The sequence below is a fragment of the Gracilinanus agilis genome, chromosome 2 (genome assembly GCF_016433145.1).
Source record: "Gracilinanus agilis isolate LMUSP501 chromosome 2, AgileGrace, whole genome shotgun sequence".
Classification (NCBI taxonomy): domain Eukaryota; kingdom Metazoa; phylum Chordata; class Mammalia; order Didelphimorphia; family Didelphidae; genus Gracilinanus; species Gracilinanus agilis.
In genome coordinates, this window is record NC_058131.1 from 312555332 (window position 1) to 312577576 (window position 22245).

Sequence of the window (22245 nt, forward strand, 5' to 3'; positions counted from 1 at the left end):
AATGTGCCTTATAATCATGTTAACGAGCATTTAATGTAATTATAAGTCATTCTCTTGAGATGCAGGACCCAATAGGCACAGGATAGCTCCTAGTCATACCTGCAGCCTGGACAAGCAGATGCGGAGACTGCAGGAGAGGTCCTCGCAGCAGAAGCAGGTACAGTGGGTGTCACAAAAACTAAATCTATGGTGCCACGTAGCAGAGAAGTGCATAACAGGGATACACAAAGGTCACATTCAGATGCATGTGTCTCAGTAGAATATATAATGAGGAAGCATTCTGTAGACCAAACTCATAAGCAATGTAGAACACATATAAGGAATGTTCTATATTTTCCACCCACGGTGTCGTATGGCTATAGGCTACCTCCTTATCCGTTGCACCTCGAGCCTCCTAAGATCTCTTGGTCACCTAGGGGCAATAGGCACAGTGGACAAAGTGCTGGGCCTGGAATCAGAAAGTTCCGAGTTCAAATTTGGCCTCAGACACTTAGTAGTTGTGTGACCTTGGGCAAGTCAATGAATCCATTTGCCTCCGTTTCTTCATCTGTAAAATGGGGATAATAATAGTATCTACCCTTCAGGTTTGTTGTGATGATTAAATGAGATACTAAGTGTAAAGCTCTTAACACAGTGCCTGGCAAAGAGTAAGTATTATCTTAATTATTTATTATTACTACTACTACTACTACTACTACTACTACTACTACTACTACTACTACTACTACTACTACTACTACTACTACTACTACTATTATTACTGCCTGGATAGTACTTGCACTTCTACTGTGATTGGTTCAATCAATTGGTTTCCTCAGACATGCTGGTCTATTTTTCCACATCTGAGTGTATGGCTAGCCCAGGCTGACTTATATCCTCAGGCCAATCAGCCGGACTCTGAGGTTATTGATGGCCCAGATAGAATACCTGTAACTTTTCTAGGTGGCCTCCATTCCCTCCAAGATTCCACTCTCTCAATCCATTGAGCCACCTAGCTACCCCTTCCCCCCTGCCCCCCAGGGATCTTTATACACAGTGTAGTGACCCATTTCTATTTGAGTTTGTCATTGCTGCTCTAGAGAGTCCCAGTGTTCAATTACTTTTTTTTTTCTTTAAACCCTTACCTTCCATTTTAGAATCAATACTGTGTATTGGTTCTAAGGCAGAAGAGAGGTAAGGGTTAGGCAATGTGGGTTAAGTGACTTGCCCAGGGTCACACAGTTAGGAAGTGTCTGAGATTCAGATTTGAACCCAGGACCTCCCATCTCTGGGCATGGTTTTCAATCCACTGAGCCACCCAGCTGTCCCCTCATTCTTTCATTTTTGATATTAAGTCCTTATACTGTTTTTCTTACCCTTTTATTGACTATGAGGACTAATTTTTTCTCTATTTCTTCTGAGATTCTTGTCCCCAATAGTATATGTAATGTTCATTTTAATGAAATTCACCCATTTCTGTCCATTTAAGTTCACTGACACCCAAGATATTGATGTTTAAACTTTCCATCTCCTGTTTGACTTCTGAAATATAGGTCTGACCATGTTATTCACCTATTCAATAAAGTGACTTCCTGTTGATGCCTAGAATCAAACATTATTTCACCTTTATTCTCTCCTTTTTAATTTTTAAAATAATTTATATATTATACAATATAATTATAAGTATACACTGTATACGTAACCATGAATATTATACACAATATATTATATACATGGACATGTATGTATTATATATCATATATTATTATATACATAATTACATTTATATATTATACATAAAGGTACAATAATAGTAAATGTATATCATTTTTATATGTATATGAGGTACATGCCTCTAGATATTTTACTGATGGGGATGCATGATTTAAAAAATTTTAGAGACCGTGCTGGTCTTGATAAGGCCTTCAAAAAGGAAATAAGGCTAGTCTGAATTATTTTAATGAATGAACCTTAGGGGCAGCTAGATGATGCAGCAAATAGAGTGCTCCACCTGGAGTCAGGAATACTCATGTTCCTGAATTCAAATCTGGCCTGAGACACTTATTAGCTGTGTGACCCTGGACCAATCACTTAACTCTAGTTACCTCAGTTTCCTCATCTGTAAAATGAGCTAGAGAAGGAATGACAAATCACTGTAGTATCTTTGCCAAGAAAACCCCAAATGGGGTCACAAAGAATCAAACACAACTGAACAACAACAACGATATCTTCCTTTCTGAGTTTTCCCAAACTATCCCATTAATGACTTATTTTATAGTTACTTGACTGTGAGGTTACTGAAGTAGAGGCTGTTTGTTGTCTTTCTTTGAATCCTCTGTGTTGAGCATAGTGCCTGACACCATAGTAGGTGCTTAATAAATGTTTGTTAACTGACTCCAGTTTTTCTAAGAATCAACATTAAACTCTACCATCCTATAGGACTGTGTTGAGGAATCTATGGCACCTGTGCCAGAGGTGGGGCTACTCCTCTCCCCCTCTCCACCATGCCTGAAGACATTTTTCATTTCATCTGCTCCTCTGCCCAGAAGCCCAATGGGAGCCCTTCTTCCCTCCCCTGTCTGGGGTAACAGGGCAGCTCACATGTGGCATGAGGGTGCAGTTTGGGCACTCAGTCTCTAAAAAGTTTGCCATCACTGCTATAGGTTATAGAATCCACTTCCTTCTTTAAAAAGCGGACATTTGCCCATTTCCATTCCCTTGGCACACACACCATTCTTCAGTTTCTTAAAGGTACTTGTCTTTGTCCAACTATTCTATTTGCAAGTTCTTCCAGTACTCTGAGATGTAATTTTAACTCATTGAGTGGGTAATTCAGTGACTTGAACTCATTAAAGCCAGCTATGAGCGCTATTGTGATTTCTTCACTTATTTGGGGTTTCATTTCTTTTAAATTGTATTTTTCTTTCCACTGATCAGAGGGTTTTCTCTACATAGAAATCATTAACTTCCTAAGCTTAATTTGGGAAAAAAATATCAACAGATTTGGAATTGATTTGGATAAATGGATGATAAGGCTCCATCACCGAGTGTGAGGGGAAAGTAAGTGAGAGGTGATAAGGAAATCAGCCTGGCTAAGGCTGAAGAACATGGAGGGTGCTGAAGCAATGTCCATTTTCTAAATTCACAGGATGGAACGGGGCTTGATCTCTCAGGGTCCTCTTAGGGTGGAATTTTGGAGAGAAGGGTTAGACATTCTTTCCCTATTTCAGTTCCTCGTAACAGTTATAAAGCCTCTACTATGTGCAATATACATACAATGTTCAAAAGATGGGCAGAGTACCTGCAGGAGAAACCTTGCAGGCGGAGCCACATTCTTCCCTTCCAGAACAGAGCGGGCCGGCGCGGAGAAGGAGGGGGCGGGGCTTTGGGAGCGGAGGTGGGCGGGGACGCATACTCTATAAAAGTCCGAGCCGCGGCCATGGAGGAACCATTTATAGAGTACAGTGAGACCGTATTCGCTGCTATATCCTTTAAGGCTGCTCCCCGTGCCATGGCCGCTTTTAGCCAGGACCCGAACTTCCAGAAGCTACTTCAGTGGCACAAAAAGCACGGGTCTGAGCTCAACCTGCGGCGCCTTTTCGAGACAGACCAGGACCGATTCAGCCACTTCAGGTGGGCCCGGGGCCAGGGATTTGGGGTGGGTGGAAGGGTGTGGGCGACTGGGCACCCTGGGCTGGCCCGAGGCAGGCACTTTGGCTCCTGCGAGGCACCTGCAAGATGGGAAAGCTATATGACATTGGGCCCCGAGGGATATGTGGAGAGGGGTACATGGGCCGGGGGTCTGGGAGTGGGGGATGCTAATTGGTGGGCCCTTCCTTGAAGCAGTGGGGACAGGCGAGGAGCGACCCAGGCTCACCCCTCCCCCCTGCCCGGAAGCTGCGATGTGAGCGGGGAAAGAAGGCTCTGGAGCCTCCTCCTTTTGCCCTTGACTCCTCCTTGCAACGGAGCGGGTACGTGCCGGGAGACACACACCAAAGGAGACTTAACTTGGTGGCATTCCCCCACCTCGAAAAGAGTGCATGGGGGAGATACACACTGAAAGAGACTTAACGCAGTGATATTCACACAGCAGGAAAGATTTGCGTGCAGGGAGACACACGTACGCACACTGAAGGAGATTTAACTTCCTGATTTCGCTTACTGGGAGAGAGGTGCACACAGACTCATCCAGGGTGGGGGTAGGGTACACTGTCACCACAGTAATGCACAAAGGGAAAGGGATAATCATGCTCAGTAAATGGAGGTATGGGGAATAATGACCCACACTGGGGAGGAGGGGGAATCACGTTCATCGATGCACTTAGGTTCAGGGTACAGGGAAGATAATCACGTATACACGGAGTGATGAGAGATACGTAGACCCGGGGAAGAATAAACAAAGAACAGTGTTGTACACGGTTAGGGGAGGGGGAACAGCCTCTGGCACCAGGAAGAGAGACCGCAACATGGGAGACAGAGCTAAAGTCACATTCCCTGTGACACACCTCTAGGAGAACCCAGACTCACTTTCACGAAGCAGTCTTGTGCTGTTCTGGCTCCAGGCTTTCCCCACCCAATGGATTTGCTTAGTCATGATGAGAAGCGGCCTTCAATCTTCTCCCACCTCTTCCCAGTTATAGCTCTTCTTTTCCAATCTCTACAGATCCCTTCACTTTTAAGTTCCACATTCTGGCCCATTTTATTTCCAGCTATTAATTCTTCCCCCTTTCCCTCTCTAGCTCCCAGCCATTGAGAAGGCAAGAGACATCCTTTACTTTCTCATTTGCCCCAGAGCTTTCATTCCTTTTATTAAGTATTAATTGGGGAGAGGGGTATAAAAGAGTAAAGTAATCCTGGATTTCTCTGCCTCTTGATAATAAGTGTTGTAAGGTCTTGGTGTGACACGGACCAAAAATCTTGTAAGGTGATCTTGTAAGCCTAGTCAGAATTTATTAAGCACTTAACTAAGAACCAGGCACTGTGCTAATTTTAGGGCATATAAAGAGTGGCAAAAAACCCTACTTATCCACTCTTAGGGAGTTCATATAGTTGGGGAAACAACATGCAAATAACTGTGCATATTATAAATGTCTATGTATATATATATGGATGTAATCTCAGGGAATGTACTAGCAATGAGTTGCATTCTCTCCTCTTCCTTAGAGGCAGCTATGCATCTCAGTTTTCAAATCTGGCCTGAAATAACTGAGATGCATGATGTGGGGCAAATCAAATAACATCTGTTTGCTTCAGTTTCCTTAACTGAAAAATGATAGTAATAATGGCAATTAATTCAAAAGTCATGAGAATCAAAAGGTATCTGTAAAGTGCTTAATAAATGCTTATTCCTTTTCCCTTCCCCCAGTTTGTTATCGGTATAGTGTGCTAGACACTATAAGCACTTGGGATACAAAAAAAAAGGCAAAAGACAGTCCCTGCCCTCAAGGAGTTCATAATCTGATGAGGAGTCAAGTATACAACTATGTTCAAACAACCTATATATTGGATAAATAGAAATAATTTTCAGAGGGAAGGTATTAGAATGGAGAAAGGTTGTGAAAGGTTTTCTGTAGTTGCAGATTTTAGCTGGTATTTGAATGAAGAATTCTGGAGGTTGAGATGAGGGAGAGGTGAGCATTCCTGCATTCTAAAATGCTGGAAGGCATGGGGAACAGCAAAGAAAATGCTGGAGCCCCAGAGATGGGAGTGTCTTGTTTGTGGAATAGCCTGGAGGTTAGTGTCATTGGATTACTGGGTATGTGGTTGAGAGTAAGGTGTAAGAAGATTGAGAAGGTATGGGGGTGGGAGTTGGTTAGAATGCCAGAGGATTTTAGATTTGATCTTTTAGGTGATAGGGAGCCACTGGAGTTTTTGAGTTTGGGGGAAGGGTAACATGGTTGAACCTACATTTTAGAAAAATCACTTTGGTGGCTGAAAGGAGGATTGCAGTGGAGAGAGACTTGAGACAGTAAGACTCCCTAGCTTGCAGTAATTCTAGTGTGAGGTGATGAGGGTCTGTATCAGGGTGGTAGCAGTATCAAGAGGAGAGAAGGAGCTATTCTTGGAGAGATATTGCAAAGGTGAAATCTGTAGGCCTTAGCAAGAGATTCAATGTGGGGGCGAGAGAGAGGGAGTAGGTGAGGATGACACAAGGTTGGAGCCTGGCAGATTGACTGGATGTCCTAGAGATTAAAAGAGAAGTTAGGGGAAGAGAGATCAGTTTTGGATACACTGGCTTTAAGATATCTACTAGATATACAGTTTGAGATGTTAAGAGATCAGTGAGATTACAACAAGATAGGTAAACTGAGAATCATCAGCATAGAGATGATAAATCCGTGAGTGCTGACTATATCATCAAGTAGAGTGGTTTTGAAGCAGAAGAGGGCTCTGGATAGAACCCTGTAGGACAACCTACAGTTAGAGGGATGGGGATCCAGCAAAGGAACTTAGAAGGAGTAGTGTGAAGTAGGAGAAAATTATGTTCTGAAAACCTAAAGAGGAGAGAGAAGAGCATCATCAACAGTGTCAAAAACTGCAGGGAGCTTGAGAAGAATGAGGATTGAGAAAAGACCATTGGATTTGGCAGTTAAGAGATCATTTTTAACTTTGAAGAGAGCAATTTTGGTGATGAGTGAGGTCAGAAGCTGGATTATAGGAGGTTAAGAGGAAAGTGGAGGCCTCTATTGGAGATGGCCCTCTTAAGGTATTTAAGCACAAATGGCAGAAGAGATATAGGACAATAGCAAAGATGGAAAACTTAGAGGGTTTTTTCAGGATTGGAGGAGACATGGGCATATTTGTAGGTAGAAGGGAAGGAGACTGTAGACAGGGAAAGATTTTGAAGATGAGTAAGAGAGTGGGGGCGACAAAGGGATCAATCTGTTTGGAGACAGAATACAATGGGATCTTTTGGAAAGGTAGAGGAGTTTGCCTTGGTAAGAAATAGGTCCATTTTTCATATGAGACAGGGGTGAAGATAATGGCAAAAGGAATCTGAATGTGGACAGCAGGAGAATAGGAGCTCATGAAAATGGCCTGAATTTTTTTTCTGTAAAATATGAGGCAAGGTTCTTAGTTGAGAGGGAGAGGGAGCTGTGGAAAGTTTGAAGAGGGATGTTCCTTTCTTTGTTCATACTATTGCTTATGCGTAGAATGCCCTTCTACCTTTGTTGAATTTCTGTGTTGAATTCTGTCTCATCCTTTAAAGGTCAATTCAGATGTTATTTCCTCTGTTATTTCCCCACTCCAATATGTAAGCACTTCATTTGGGACACTTCTTCGATATACTGTATATTAGTACTTTGAGTATTTTTAATCATTTGTGTTTGGATCTTTTCCCCATACTAGACTGTAAGCTCCATGAGGCAGGAACTTTTTACTTATCCCAGACAGTAGCCCATTACTAAATTTTGCGGAATTAAATTGGTTCCATATTTTGGAGGAGCTTGAGTGCCTGGCCAAGGACATAGTATCATCTCCTGCTCCCCACATAGAGCTGATCCTTCTTGCCAAGCTCAACTCCTTTACAATGTGTGCTTGACCCCATTCCTTCTGTCTTCTCCAGCAAATTGCATCTTTAATCATCCTCATTTTTTTTTCACAAATCTTTAACCTTTTGCTATCTGTTGGTTCCTTTCCAACTTTATTCATTCATGTCTATGTCCCTCATCATTTTTCTTTGTTGGCTCGAGCACAGCATCCTGTCTCCCATCTCTGTTCCTTTTCACTGCCTCTGTCTCATGCCTTGAATGCTTTCCCTCCTCAACTTCAGCACACAGAATCCCTGTTTTCCTTTAAGACATAGCTCAGGCACTACCATCTGCATGTAAAGCTTTTTCCTTAGTTCTCTGCCTCCCAGCTGCTATTCCCTTCCCTTCCAAATGTCTTTGCATTTGACTACTTTGTATTTATTCTCTCACATATTTATATATGTATATATATGTACTTGCCTTTCTTGTAAGAATGTAATTTCCTTTCCAGCAGGAATTGTTTCATTCTTTGTCTTGTATTTTCAGTCTAGTCCAATCCTTGCTACATAGTAAACACTTAGTATATGAACTTAGGGGAGTGATACTGAACTCTAGTGACTGAAACAAGCACCATAAGGGCAAGGACCAGGTCTTATCTATACTGTATGTCTCCCATACTAACACAAGACTGTCTGCACACAGAACTTTCAGAGAGAGAGAAAAGGACCAAGAACAGAGTTAAGGGGTAAGAGATTATCCATATTTACAGGGTAAATGGAGGAAGAAGAACCAGTGAAAGATAAGAGCAGTGGTTAAATAAGATGAGAAGCAGGAGACAGCAAATTTCCTGTTGTGGAAATTGATGAAGGGATTATCTAGAATTGGGAGTTGGAGGAAGCTAATTGAAGATGAGAATAGCAACAACAAAACACTTGAATTCGATGATAAAAAAGATCAATAGTGACTTCAGAAAGGATAGTTTTAGTGGAATGATAGGAATACAAACCAGTTTTCAAGATGCTTAAAAATAAGTAGGTTATAGAGTAGTGTCAGCATATGTAAACTGCTCTTTCCAGGAGTTTGGCCATGGAGGGGAAGGAGAAGAGGTAGGATTACAGTGTGAGTGTCTAAAAGCATCAGTTGAAGTTTTTTTTAAAGCTTGAAACTGGAGCATTTGGGCAAATGAGCCCAGGAGAGAGGGAGAGGTGGAAAATGAGAGTGGATGAACAATAGAGCATATGTTGTCTTGGACTGGATAAAGGGTATCACAAAACATCAGGTTCATGTAGGCAGAGGTAGGGCTACTTCTTCCTCTTAAGACCAGGAGAACCTATGTTACTGGCTTGGATGTCACTGTTACTGGTAGGGCCAAGGTTTGGTGACCTGAATTTAGGCACACCTTCCATCAGCTGCCTCAAGAAGCTGTGTATCCATCTGTTCTGTTGCAGACTTGCCTAATGAATCTTGGCTACAGAAAATCTGTGTCTAGCTTTAAATATAGGGTAGCTTATTCTGGGCACAATCTAGGGTCATTTGACCAGCAAACAAGGCACTATGGTACTATTGATACAAAGAAAGGTAAAACAGTACCTGTCCTTAAGGAACTCACATTCTAATGGGGTATAGTACCCCACTGCCTCTGCAGAGATGATATAGGATAGTAGAGGACTGAAGGTAGGTGACAGGTAGGATTCAGAAGATGAGCAGACTGTTCTGGAACTGATGAAGATCAAAGACTCCTGCATGGTCTAGAGAGCCATCAGAGAAGGGATGGTCTTTTTTTTTTTTTTTTTAAGGTAACTTCCTTTTTCTTTAAAAAATTTTCTGTTTTATTATTATGCAAAACACAGTTACATATTGGTTATTGTCGTGAGAGTACTTTCATACAGAACAAAAACCCCAAAATAAAACTGTAAATACACTGATGTGAAAGATAGTATGCTTTGATCTGCATTTATCCAACTCCACCAGTTCTTTCTCTGGAGGTGGATAGTATTTCCCTTCGTAAGTCTTTCAGGACTGTCCCAGATCATTGCATTGCTGAAAGTAGCCAAGTTTTTACAGCTGATCATCATACAATGTTGTGACTGTGTACAATATAAAGTTCTGCTTATTTCACCTTACATCGGTTCATAGAGATCTTTCCAGCATTTTCTGAAATTATCTTGCTTGTAATTTCTTATAGCACAATAGTATTCCATCACCAACATCTACCACGGTTTGTTCAACCATTCCCCAATTGATGGACCTCCTCAGTTTCCAAATTTTTTTCACTACAAAAAGAGCTGCTATATTTTTGTATAAGTAGGTCTTTTCCTCTTTTTTATGACCTTTTTGGGATACAGGCCCAGTAGTGGCATTATAGGATCAAAGGATCTGCACAGTTTTATAGCTGGGCATAGTTCTAAATTGCCCTCCAGAATGGTTGGATCAGTTTACAATTCCACTAACAATGCATTAGTGTCCCGAGTTTGCCACAGAAGAAAATAAAAGTTCTTAAGAGGATGGCAGAGAGTCTGTAGAAGGGCAACTGGTAGCAAAGAGTGGGTGCTGGAAGAATGACAGGCAGACTGAGCTGCTTAAGGCCAGGAGGAAGGAAAGGAGGGAAGCCCTATTCTTGCACCTTCTTCTTGGCACAAGTTTACAACTTGTGAGTCATTTGTGTCCTCAGAGTGGAAATTCAATTGAATTTGTCCTCTGGGTACAGGTTTCCTGGGAGGGTGCTGTACGTGGTCCCAGGGATGATTTCACTTCTAAAAGATTTGCCCAAGATATCAGGAATGAATGGACAGGGATAAATGCCTGGGAAGGGCAGGAGGGAAGAGAGCATGAGTGCTAGATTAATTTTTCCTCTTTTGGCATGTTGTATCAAGTTTGCCCTGCTGTTCACCCTGCAAAAAGTTCTTTTTATGATATCGTTCAGAGATTGCTTTATGACACAGCAACCTAATAGTTTCGTTTGTGATTTGGTGTCCCAATTCTAAGCATTTGCCAGACTATGGGAAAGGATCTAATGCTTACTGACTTTATGAGAATTTATCTAAAGCTGCATATTTTTTGGTAGTTCCTACATTCAGTAAGCATACCTTTTTAGTAAATATTCTTGATAGTTTCCTGCATGACTTTGACCAGTTTGCTTAACCTCTCTGGTTTTCCATTTCATTATCTATAAAATAGAGGGCTTGTATTAAATAGCTCTTAAATTCCCTTCTAGCTCTAAATCTATTTTTTTTAACCTAATGAAAGGAAAAATATAATTGTTTGTCAGATGATGTGTTCATTGATAGAGACATTTTTTACTTTTCTACTGTTTGGGATATAAAGGAGGGGAAACTCTGAATGTAAGAACAGGCTCCTGTTCCCTTATTTTGGTTGAGGAGGAGCCTCATAAATGTTTTCTTTTCACAGCCTGAATCTCGACACTCAGAATGGACACATTCTTGTGGATTATTCCAAGAACCTCATCACAGGAGATGTAATGAAGTTGCTAATTGAGCTGGTAATTTCACTCCTAAAGGCTTGGTTTTGGTCAGTGCTATGGATTATGTTTAGTTTTGAACCTCCCTCTATAAAAACAGATCAGTAACTTTTTATCACTTATAGTCTTGAAGAGTTCCCTGGGGCCCTAAGAAGCTGAGTAGATTCTATGTTTGTGGGTTACATGTAGCAGAGGAATGACCCTGAAACCATTTCTCTTTGGCTTCATGTCTGGCTTTCTGAACATGCTGTTAGACCACTTTTTCTCGGGAGTTGGTAATTACTTAGTAAAAAACTTAGCATAACTAGCAAGCAGAGGGCCATTCCTCCTGAAATTCATTGTTGCCCCCAGTTTTCCTTGTTTCCTTCTAAGTAGGATTTGGCTATGTTTAAATCTCTCCTGGCAATGAATCATAGATCCAGAGAGAGTTGCTCATTTCTTTAGGCCTTCAGGGATAGGGTCTTCATCTCCTTTTTCCTTTGAGCCTTCTGGGCTGGTCATAGGGCTTTGAATCCAATTTGGGGTTTGGGGAGAACTTAGTTGACAAAGTGACCCTAGATCTAGCAAGTGTTATGACTCATGGAAGGTGAGGCCCTGGGCACCTTAAACTTGTTTTCTCTCTTCTCAGGCTAAGTCCCGAGGGGTGGAAAAGGCTCGGGAGGAAATGTTCAAGGGAAAGAAAATCAATTTTACAGAGGTGAGTATGGTTGTTGGGTTGTTGACACCCCAGCTCAGGCTAAATGTTCAAAGTGTCCTGATTATTAGATAATGATTTGGACCTTCCTTTTTTTTTTTTTTTTTTTTTTTTAAAGCCCTTACTTTCTGTCTTAGAATCAATATTGTGTATTGGTTTCAAGGCAGAAGAGTGGTCTAGACCAGTGGTTCCCAAACTTTTTTGGCCTACCGCTCCCTTTCCAGAAAAAATATTACTTGGCACCCCCTGTCACATACTATCACTGCCCCCTTACAGTTATTCACTGCCCCCAAATGCACCTGTGGCTATCAGTGCTCCCTTGGATTGCTGCAGCACCCACCAGGGGGAGGTGGCGCGCCCACTTTGGGAATCACTGGTCTAGACAATGTGGGGTTGAGTGATTTGCAGCTAGAAAGTGTTTGAGGCCACATTTATACCCAGGACCTCCCATCTGTAGGCCTGGCTCTCGATCCACCAAGCCACCTAGCAGCCTTGGACCTTTCTTTTAAAACACTGAACTTTGTAGCCACATGATATGGATGACAAATTTTTTGTAGACACTAACAGGCGAGTATAGCAGTTTGTACTTGAAGCCATAGGGATCTTCCAGGGCCAGTTGTAGGATCCTGAAAACGCATGGTAGAGAAGATGAAAGAGCAGCAGTTCTGGAATCAGAACTTGAATTAGAATATGATCTCTGGCGCCTATTCCTGTGTGACCTTGAGCAAGTCATTTCATCACTTAACCTTCCTGGGCCTCAGTTACTTTGTCTGCAAAATAGGTTTGGACTAAATTGTTTTTATAAGGTCTCTCCCAGCTCTAGGTATATGATTCTGGGATAAAGATTAAGGGCCCTGAGAAATCATCCAGCCTATATTATTTTACACAGGAGGAAACTGAGACTTGAAAGGGAAAGTGGATTGCTCATGATTGCAAAAGGTCATTCTTCTATTGGAGGCCAGGGATTTAAAGCCAAATCCTCTTGATCTCCATTCCAGTGTTCTCACTGGCCTTCATTGCCTCCCATCCTTTGGGGCAGACTTGATTTTCTGCACTGTCACTGTGCGGTTTTTCTGTTAAATAATGCTCTTAGCAATACCAGTATGGTGGCTTGTGTTTCAACATGCTCATTGCAGGACCTGTTCTGTCAAAAACAAGTGTTGGTGCATTGGCCTCTCATCCTTTCATAAAAGAGTTAGAAGGTTGCCTCTAGTGTGGAAAAAGACTAGAGTTGGTTGTATTGTTATAGAAAGGAAGCAGAAGTGTCTGAACTTCTGCCTTTTAGGAATAGCAAAATGCTATTTTAGAAAATGTAAATTAACTAAGTCCGTTCCCCCCCCCCCCCACTATGGAAATTTTCCTTCTGAATTTAAGTTAACTCCAAGGATCCTCATGAGTTTATTTAGTGAAAAGGTAAATCTTGAACGAACTCTTGACACAGTGTGAACAAGTATATCTCAGGAATCAAAGGGCCTAGATTTGAACCTTTACTACATTTGCTATCTGTTTGACTTTGGAAAATTATTTAGCCTCCTTAAGTCCGTTTTCTCATCTGTAAAATGAGGCCATTGAGGTCTTTTTCAGTTCTAGATTAGTGATCTTTATGACCTTTTTTTTCTGTCTCTTAGAATTAGGTTGTATTGACAGTTTCTTTGGGGCTTGGTAATTCAATTCAACAAACTGTTCTTAAGAATCTTCTCTGTGTAAGGGGTTAGGGAATATGAAGACAAAACTGAAATAGTTGCTCTCCTCAAGGAGGGAACAGAGTATTGATAATCAAGGAGATAATGAAAAACTTTATGGAAGAGGGGGTAGAATTTGAGACGATTCATTCATTTATTTATTTTTAAGGGGAATCTGGATCCTAAAGGTCAAAAATGAAAAAAAGGTATAGCAGTTTGTGAGAATTCTTGAAGGTAGACAGTAGAATGCTGAATTTGGGGAAAAGATAAGGTGGTTCATTTAGCTAGAACATAAAGGCTATGAAAAGGAGTGATATTTTTAAAAGGCTATAAAGGTAGATTGGGAACAATTAAAGAGGTCCTTACAAGAATATGGTCAGTGGGTGATGGAAGACCTGAAGTAACATGTAGTTATGAGAGTGTGGAGAGATAGAATGGAGGAATCAGGTAGGGAAATAGTAGCCTCATTCTTCTTGTCTAGTCCCTGGGATGAGTACTTATGAATCAGTCTTGGTGGGCGATGACCCCAAGAATAGATGTAAGGTTGCCTTGCAGATGGTCTGTGGGATCATTTGGGACCAGTAGGAGGAATCAATTCTCATCAATTTTCTGGAGTGATGGTGGTTGTCCATTGACTAAGGATGATTTTCTGAAGAGAATATTTTTGAAGGATTGGAGGAACTGGAATGATTGAGAGGGGCAGGGACTATGTTACTTTATGACAAGGAAGAGCCACTCAATGTGCCTTTGTTCATACTCCTCCCTGCCTGGGAATGCCCTTTCTCCCTTCTACCTGTACCTCTAACCTAAGCATCCTGTTTCATCCAGCTCAAATGTCACCTTCTCCATAAAGCTCTTCCTGATTACTCCAACTGACACTGTCTCCCTAGTTTTCACTAGACCTTTATTACTGAATTAGGAACTCTTCAAATAATCAGATAGTCATTGGTCTTCCCCTTCCCTGTGCATCCAACTCTTGAGATACTGGGAAACATATCCTTGTTCTTAGGGAGCTTAGAGTTTATATTAACTTAATCCCAACCTAGTCTAGGAAGAGCAAACACATACTTTGTAAGTGCTTACAGAAGTTATCTTCTGGTGTTATTCTTTAAAGGTGTGTCCAGCATTTCTTTTCATGGATAATCCACTTTCTGGTTTCTGCTATTTGTTTTAAAGTGTCTGTTGGTTCATGTAGGCTGAATTTCCTGGAACATGCTAATTATAAGCATGTTATTCTTATCTGGTTCTTAATTTAGTATTGATTTCAACTCTTGACTCTAGGAACCCAGATTTGTATTACAATCAGACTTGAAGATCAGTAATGTGCTTCTTACCATTTTGGATGCTGTATCAATTGTTTCCTGGTTAGCATGTGCCCTATTTTGACTCTCTTCCTCTTCTTTTAGGACCGGGCTGTGCTCCACGTGGCACTGCGGAATCGCTCTAACACACCCATTCTAGTAGATGGCAAGGACGTGGTACCAGAGGTGAACAAAGTGCTGGAGAAGATGAAGACATTCTGTGAGGTGCGAGCTGCACTCGACATATTCTGAGGGGAGAAAAGGTGGGGGATGGGGGGGAGAGAGAGAGAATGAACAAGAACGAATGAGAACATTGCACTGATATATGATGGGGTCCTTGCATTGATGATTGGGTTGAGAGAGGGAAGAGGTGCGAGTGTGTGTCTTGGATACCTCTCAATTTGGGAAGAGTTGCTGTGTCTTATGTTGATGAATATGGGTAACAACTATGTATGTAGCTAGGTATGCTTGCAAAGGACAGAGAAATGGAATATTGTTTGGGTGGTGGACAAGGTGAATATTGATTCCTTCTTCATTCTCTTTTTATTCTCCTGCCTTCTCTTCCCAGAATGTCCTCTACTTCCCTCCTGGGGGTCTGGATACAGAAATGTCTATGGGACTTGGAGGGTGACCCTTGAGCCCCAGGCTCAGGGTGAGAGGTTAGCTTTGTTGATTGATTGAGGTTTTGGTTTGTCTTCAGTAGAGGAGCGTTTAATAACTTGATCTGGAGAGGAGCAGTAATAGCTCTTGACCACTTGCTTCTCCAGTTCTTTCCTGTTGGTCAAGACCAGTTTCTTCCTCTTACACAGGCTATTCACATGAACTGTCGTTTGATACTTCTTCCTGTAACGGTGTGTAGAAACTGTTTGGTATTGTTGTTTCCTTTGCTTTTTAATTTAATTTTGAAACTATCTGGAGGATGTGAGTATCTGTGACACTAGCTTACTAAATGGATTTTCCCTTCTTTTCTCTGCTCAGCCTAGCCTCTGTTATTGTTCAGAAAAACACTGGCTCTTCTGTTCTCTGCATTTAGTCTGAGCTTCAAGGCTAGGAAGCATTAGTTCCTGTTCGAGGCCTGGCCAAGGGCCAAATTGAGAAAGAAATGAGTATTGGGATAGAGTGAGAGAAGGGCCTTGGATTTTTAAGAACTGCAAACCTAGAGGAATTATTTAACAATGGCTAAATGACTTCACTTTGTTCTTTCTGTAATAATAATAGTAATGATGATAATAATCATAAAAGCTAACCTATAGTGCTTTAAAGTTTTGCAAAGCGCCTTACATATATTATCAGTTGGTAGGACAGAAAGTTAGAGTTTATTTTTTATTTTTTTTTTAAATTTTAAACATTTATTAATATTCATTTTTAACATGGTTACATGATTCATGCTCCTACTTTCCCCTTCACCCCCTCCGCATTCCCCCCACCCATGGCCAACACACATTTCCACTGGTTTTATCATGTGTCCTTGATCAAGACCTATTTCCAAATTGTTGGTAGTTGCATTGGTGTGGTCGTTTCAAGTCCACCTCCTCAATCATGTCCACCCCAGCTCATGCGTTCAAGCAGCTGTTTTTCTTATATGTTTCCTCTCCTGCAGTCCTTCCTCTGGATGTGGGTAGTTTTCTTTACCATAAATCCCTCAGAATTGTCCTGGGTTTTTGTATTGCTGCTGGTACAGAGGTCCATTACATTCGATTTTACCATAGTATATCAGTCTCTGTGTACAGTGTTCTTCTGGCTCTGCTCCTTTCACTCTGCATCAGTTTCTGGAGGTCTTTCCTAGAGTTTATTTTTTAAAAAGATAATGCCAATTTTGGATTTTGAAGCATTCAGGTAGACTTGGAGTCAGGGAGACCTGAGCTGAAATTGTGCCTCAGATACTTCTTAGCTGTGTGACCCTGGACAGATAAATCATTTAACTTCTTTGTATTTTACCTTATTTGCCTTGTCTATTAAAAAAACATCTATCTGAGAGCATCATATTATCAGGCTCAAATGAGATGACATACATAAAGTACTTTGCACCTAAATGCTATGTAAATGTTAGCTATCAGCTATTAGCTATGAGCCATTGTACTCACAGAAGTTGCCTATAAGACAATAAAAAGGGGATAGCCAGGTGGCACAATAGCTAGAGTGCCAGGCCTGGAGAGAGATGTCCTGGGTTTCAATGTGGCCTGAGACACTTCCTAGTTGTGCAACCCTGTGGAAATTGCTCAACCCCAATTGCTTAGCCCTTGCCCTTCTTCTGTCTTAGAATTGATATTAATGCAGAAGGTAAGAGTTAAGGGGAAAAAAAGATAGTAAGAAAGTTAACTTTCCTTTTATGGCATTGTTTTGGAGACTAGTTAAATGACCTCCAGCAGCAGATCTCATGCGTATAGCACAGAGGCCTATTTGAAGGACACCTATGTGCTAAGTGTAGTTGCTGAACCTGGGGATCTAGGATTGGAAGAAGCCACCTAGTCCAATCCCCTCATTTAACATAAAATGGAGTGCCCAAAAGGTTAAGTGATTTGTCCAAGGTCACAGAGACAGTAAGCCCCGGAAGAAGGATTTCAATCCAAGACCTCTGATATTATTTCTGTCATACCCATTAAATATATAATTTCTTTAGGAGAGATTGGGTGCCATATGTATAATTTGTCCCATTGTGGGTTCCTCCCACACTTCTTTTACATAACAAATGTGTTGGTGTAGTATAGTAGGATTTCTGGGTTGTGCCTAGTGTAGAAGGAGGGTGGAAGAAAGTTAAACATTTATTAAGTGCCTGCTACTGTGGGACAGGCCCAGTGCTAAGCACTTTTATAAATATTTTCTTATTTGATCCACACAACTCTGGGAGTTAAGTACTGTTATCATTTTACTGATAAGGTAATTGAGGCAGGCAGAGGTTAAGTGACTTACACAAGGTTACACAGCTAGTATGTATCTGAGATCAGATTTGAATCCAGGTCTTCCTGACTCCAAGCCCAACACTCCATCTGCTACACCACCTTGCTTTAGAAAGTAGTGTATAGAGTGCTAGGCTTGGAATCAGAAGGATTAGGATTCAAATCCTATCTTATATGCTTACTGTTTGTTTGAGCCCGGGTTATTGTTTTGTTGTTGTTCAGTCGCTTTTAGTTGTGTCTAACTCTTTGTGACTCCATTTGGACTTTTTTTGGCAAAGATAACTGGAGTGGTTTTGCCATTTCCTTCTCTAGCTTATTTTACAAATGAGAAACTGAAGCAAATAGGGTGAAGTGAATTGCTCAAGGTCACATTGCTAGCAAGAGGCCAGATTCGAACTCAGCAAAATGAGTTTTCCTGACTTCAGGCTCTTTCCTTAGTATCCACTGATATACCTAATTTCCCTTTGAGCCTGGATCATATAAACTCTGCCTCAGTTTCCTTATCTATAAAATGTGAGTCTTGGACTCAATCTCTAAGATCCTTTCTAGCTCTAAATCTGATCTTTTGATCTATGGCTTAAGTAATTATTATGGTCTTTTCTGTTTTGACTGAGATTTCCAGGAAAATGCTTTGATAAAATCATTGTTGAAAACTCCCAAGAGACTTATGAAAGTGACAGAGAGAGAGAGAATGTGTGTGTGTGGGTGGGTGTGGGTGGGTGTATTTGTGGGGTAAGTTATAGGACAAAATAATTAACCTTGGTCAATCCATTGATGATTTGTGGCCTAGTGGTCATTGTGGCTTTTTTTCTCCAAAGCTAGAGGGAGGAGTGGTTAAAGATCCAGAACCTTGGAGTGGATACTCCTTTGGGAGTAGCACAGTATATATGTTGAAAACTTTAGTTTGAATGAGCTTGGTATAGACTTGTTGGTTTGGTTACAGCGTGTCCGTGGTGGAGAGTGGAAAGGCTACTCTGGGAAGACAATTACAGATGTGATCAACATTGGCATTGGAGGTTCTGACTTGGTAAGTTAGTTCCAGAGGAGTTCAAGCCTTTCTTTCATTGACTCTCCAGTCAAATCTGATCCCTGTAACTTGGTGGTTCTATTTGTAGGGTCCTCTGATGGTGACAGAAGCACTGAAACCCTACTCCAAAGATGGTCCTCGTGTCTGGTTTGTCTCCAATATTGATGGTACCCATATTGTCAAGACACTTGCTGAACTCAACCCAGAAACTTCTCTTTTCATTATTGCCTCAAAGGTATGGAGTAGAGACCTTTTCAGGTTGGTTTGGGAAGTGACTGAAAAGGGGCTTGCAAAAGTTTGAATTTGATAAAAACAGAATGAGCATTTAAACATTTTTGAACACCAAGGTGTAAGTGACCTTTGTTTTATGAAATGCTGTGCTCTTGAAACTGTGAGCATTAAACATACTCTGTAAATCAATCTAATTGTTTTGAAAAACTCTGATCAAAGGACCTTTGCAGTGAATTATTTTGTGAAGTGACATAATATTTTGTAAATAAATTTCCTTATATTTATTTTGCTGATATGACTCTAAAATGTTGACTTTTTTATATGTTGGTTCTTATTAAAGTGAGATCCCTTGTATCTCTCTGAATAGTTCTCAGTTATTTCTGAGATTTATCTGCCTTAGAGAGTTTTAGGAAACTTCTTGGGAGCAAGGAAATGTCTTCTTAGAAATGTGGTTTTCATTCTGGCCTTTGCCTGTGGGAGGAGCACAGATATGCTCTTTTTTTTCAGAATGAAGTAAGGGCTGCTGCTCAAGCTAAACTTTTTAGCACAGTTTGATCTCTGTGGGAAACTACAAGTATGAGGCCATATGCAGGGGGTCCTGTTTTCTAGCCTACCTGGGGAATAAGTAATTCGCTGGGCAAGGGGGCTGTTGGTGGTATTGATGATAGAATACAAATTTATCCAACAATCAGAAGTTGAACCAAGAATTCCTCATGGCATCGGTCCTACCCATAGCTTGTCAGGTACTTGTTCTCTAAGGGACAGAGAGGCCTTTCCTTATTCCTAGAACTCGGGCTGATTTTGCCAGTGAAGGTTTTGACTATATTTGAAAGATCAGTTGGTAGAATTGTCCTGCTTGGAAGAGTCAGTGGCCTTTGTGGCTGTGTATTTGAGGGCTGTGAGAACAAAGAAAGAACCTTTTCTATTTTGTGTCCCAGAATAAGATTTTCAAATGGGCCCTACATTCTCTTTTTTACTTAACTTTTCTATTTCTCTTTAAATGCTCTCTCTGATAGTTGACCCTGTCTCAGGATACAGCCACAGACATATATACCATGACATGCATTGTAGTGTAGTATATGGATGATAGCTATAGATATAGCATATGTTGTGACACATATGTGGACACTGGGGATAGAGCATTTACCCATGGCATCTGTGAGAAGCTGACAGCTCTGGGCATGATAGGGATTATGACAATTTTGTATATGGGTCTAACAGTTATGTTTTCTTACCTGCAGACGTTCACCACCCAGGAAACTATCACCAATGCAGAGACAGCCAAGGATTGGTTCCTTCAGGAAGCAAAGGATGTAAGTGAGGCATATTCTGGATCATGGCTTGGTTTCTATGGGCATCTGACTTGAATAACTATTTATAAATAAATCTAGATTAAATTCTAGAGTCCCCAAAGATTGCTGGCTTGAAAGTACTACCCTGGTGAACTATATATACACCTGGAGAATTCTTATCATTAAATGAGATCCTGAGGGTCTTCTAGTCACATGTGCTTTGGCTTAGAGGGATGATGTGGGAATGTTAAGGCTATGTTAGAGAAAGAGTAAATACTTATGGAATTGATACACTGGAGGAAGTGAGATTAGGAAGAGAGATGGAGGAACTGGGGAGATGTAGGGAAGGCTGAAAATAACTATTGGGTTGGAGGGTGGGGAACCACAGTCTCATTGGGAAGCCTTGATAGGTTTCCAGGTCTAAGGAGAAATTAGAAGTGGCTTTTCCTCCTTGGGTTTAATGTGTTTGTTAATTAAATTTTGTCATTTTCTTGTTCCTGGCCTCCTGCTGAATGTCCTCAATGGCTGTTGGACAATGGATGCCTTTGATACTTAAGAAACATTTTCACTTTGATTGCCTGAAGTTAACCATTTTGTGTGTTTCCTACAACATGTCTTTATGCTGGACGACCCTGGCCTGAGTGGCCTAGCCACTGATTATCAAGAGGTGCCATGATAACTACCCTTACACAACTATTGTATTTGATCCTCCTTCAAAATTGCATTCCTGTACATGACTTTATCTTTTCCTCAAAATTGCCCTTGGAGAGATAGATGTTGGGCAGCAATTTGTTATCATCACTTTACAGATGAGGGTACTGAGGGAGGTGAGTTTCCTTTCCCAAAGTCATTGGGAGAACAAGGACAAGAACCCAGAGTATCTTTCTCTCCTCCAGGGTTCTTTCCATTGCCTTTGCCTAAAAGAAGTATTTGAGAAGAACTTAGGAAATCCTTTTGTGAACATTTGTTAATCTCTGCCAACTCTGGGCTGAGCCTCAGTCAGTCACTGGGGACAGTCTTTCTCACTGAGCCAGGTGCCGTGGTTTGTCAGCAACAGTTGAACCGAGTCTCTGGCTTATGGGTAGAGTATGGGCTTTTGCAAGATTTCACAACAGCTGATGCTGGGGTTGGGTTATTTTTGTACTCTGCTCCCATCCTGTGGACAGGCTGTCTGGGTGTGAAATTCTGAAGAAGGGAGGGCCTTGGAGAGGAGAGTATGATCAGGGATTTGGGATGTTTTAAGTCTTTATGGGAAATAAGAGTGAGGCAGTAGATAATGTGGTGAATTTGGTGTCTTGAGACCTGGGTTCAGGTCCCAACTCTACACACAGCAGTAAATTATGGCATCTTGTGGGCTTCATCTCACAGGGCTCATTTTCTTCACCTGTAAATCAGGCAGGGTGGCAAACCCTAAAATAACAGTTTCATGAAAGTTTAATGATAATTACAGGTGTCCTTTGGCAGACTACCTAAGTAATTGGGCCACATCATCTTTTAATCCCAAAGAGCTGTGTATGTGCAAAATGTTACTATTATTATCTGCCTTCTAGGCTTAACCTCTCTTTTTCTCTCTTTTAGCCTTCAGCTGTGGCAAAGCACTTTGTGGCCTTGTCTACAAATGCAGTAAGTATGTTAATTTATGCAGCATTTGTTTGTTCCCCTTGATCTTAAACTCCCCTGGCTTCAGGTTCACATCTGCTTTCTGAGAAGATGAACCTTCAAAGGCTATATCCTCCTCCTAGAGTTGTTAATCATGCCCAAAGATGAATCCCAAATGCCTACCAATTAGGGATCATTTGAACTAAATACCTAATACTAAGTTACATGATGCCAGAGCTGAGGGACCTTAAAGATTGTGAAGTTTAAACTCTTCATTTCACAGATGGGAAAGTAAGACCCAGATATGGCAAATGACATGCTTAAGATCATACACTGAAGTTAGTGCCAGAGCTTGAACTTGAACACAAGCTTTTTTAATGTTAGTCCAAGGCTCTTCTACTTATACTGTGCTTCTTTCTTTCCCATGTGGTCATGGGGTCTTTATTGTTTAATTATGAGAACATAAAAATGTTCTCTGAGAGATATGTTGTTGTGGATAGACAGCTGGCCTCAGAATCTGGAAGATTCTGGGCATGTCTGTTCACTTTTTAGTGCCTCAGGTATATCTCTTGAGACTTAAAACGTGTAGAACT

General features: G+C 41.1%; 1 protein-coding gene across 3 annotated transcripts in view; it reads left to right on the plus strand.

Moving 5' to 3' along the window:
• Positions 1-3438: 3438 nt before the first annotated feature.
• GPI (glucose-6-phosphate isomerase) overlaps positions 3439-22245 on the plus strand; it is a 28192-nt gene continuing 9385 nt past the window's right edge. Inside the window, exons 1-8 of one of the 3 annotated variants that reach the window (XM_044664205.1) lie at positions 3439-3612; positions 10860-10950; positions 11558-11626; positions 14712-14831; positions 18447-18530; positions 18619-18765; positions 20003-20074; positions 21632-21676. In XM_044664205.1, coding sequence (XP_044520140.1) covers positions 3491-3612; positions 10860-10950; positions 11558-11626; positions 14712-14831; positions 18447-18530; positions 18619-18765; positions 20003-20074; positions 21632-21676 — 750 coding nt within the window. In that variant the 5' untranslated portion in view covers positions 3439-3490. The remainder of the gene's footprint in view (positions 3613-10859; positions 10951-11557; positions 11627-14711; positions 14832-18446; positions 18531-18618; positions 18766-20002; positions 20075-21631; positions 21677-22245) is intronic. The other 2 variants (XM_044664206.1, XM_044664208.1) reach the window with 2 other exon arrangements.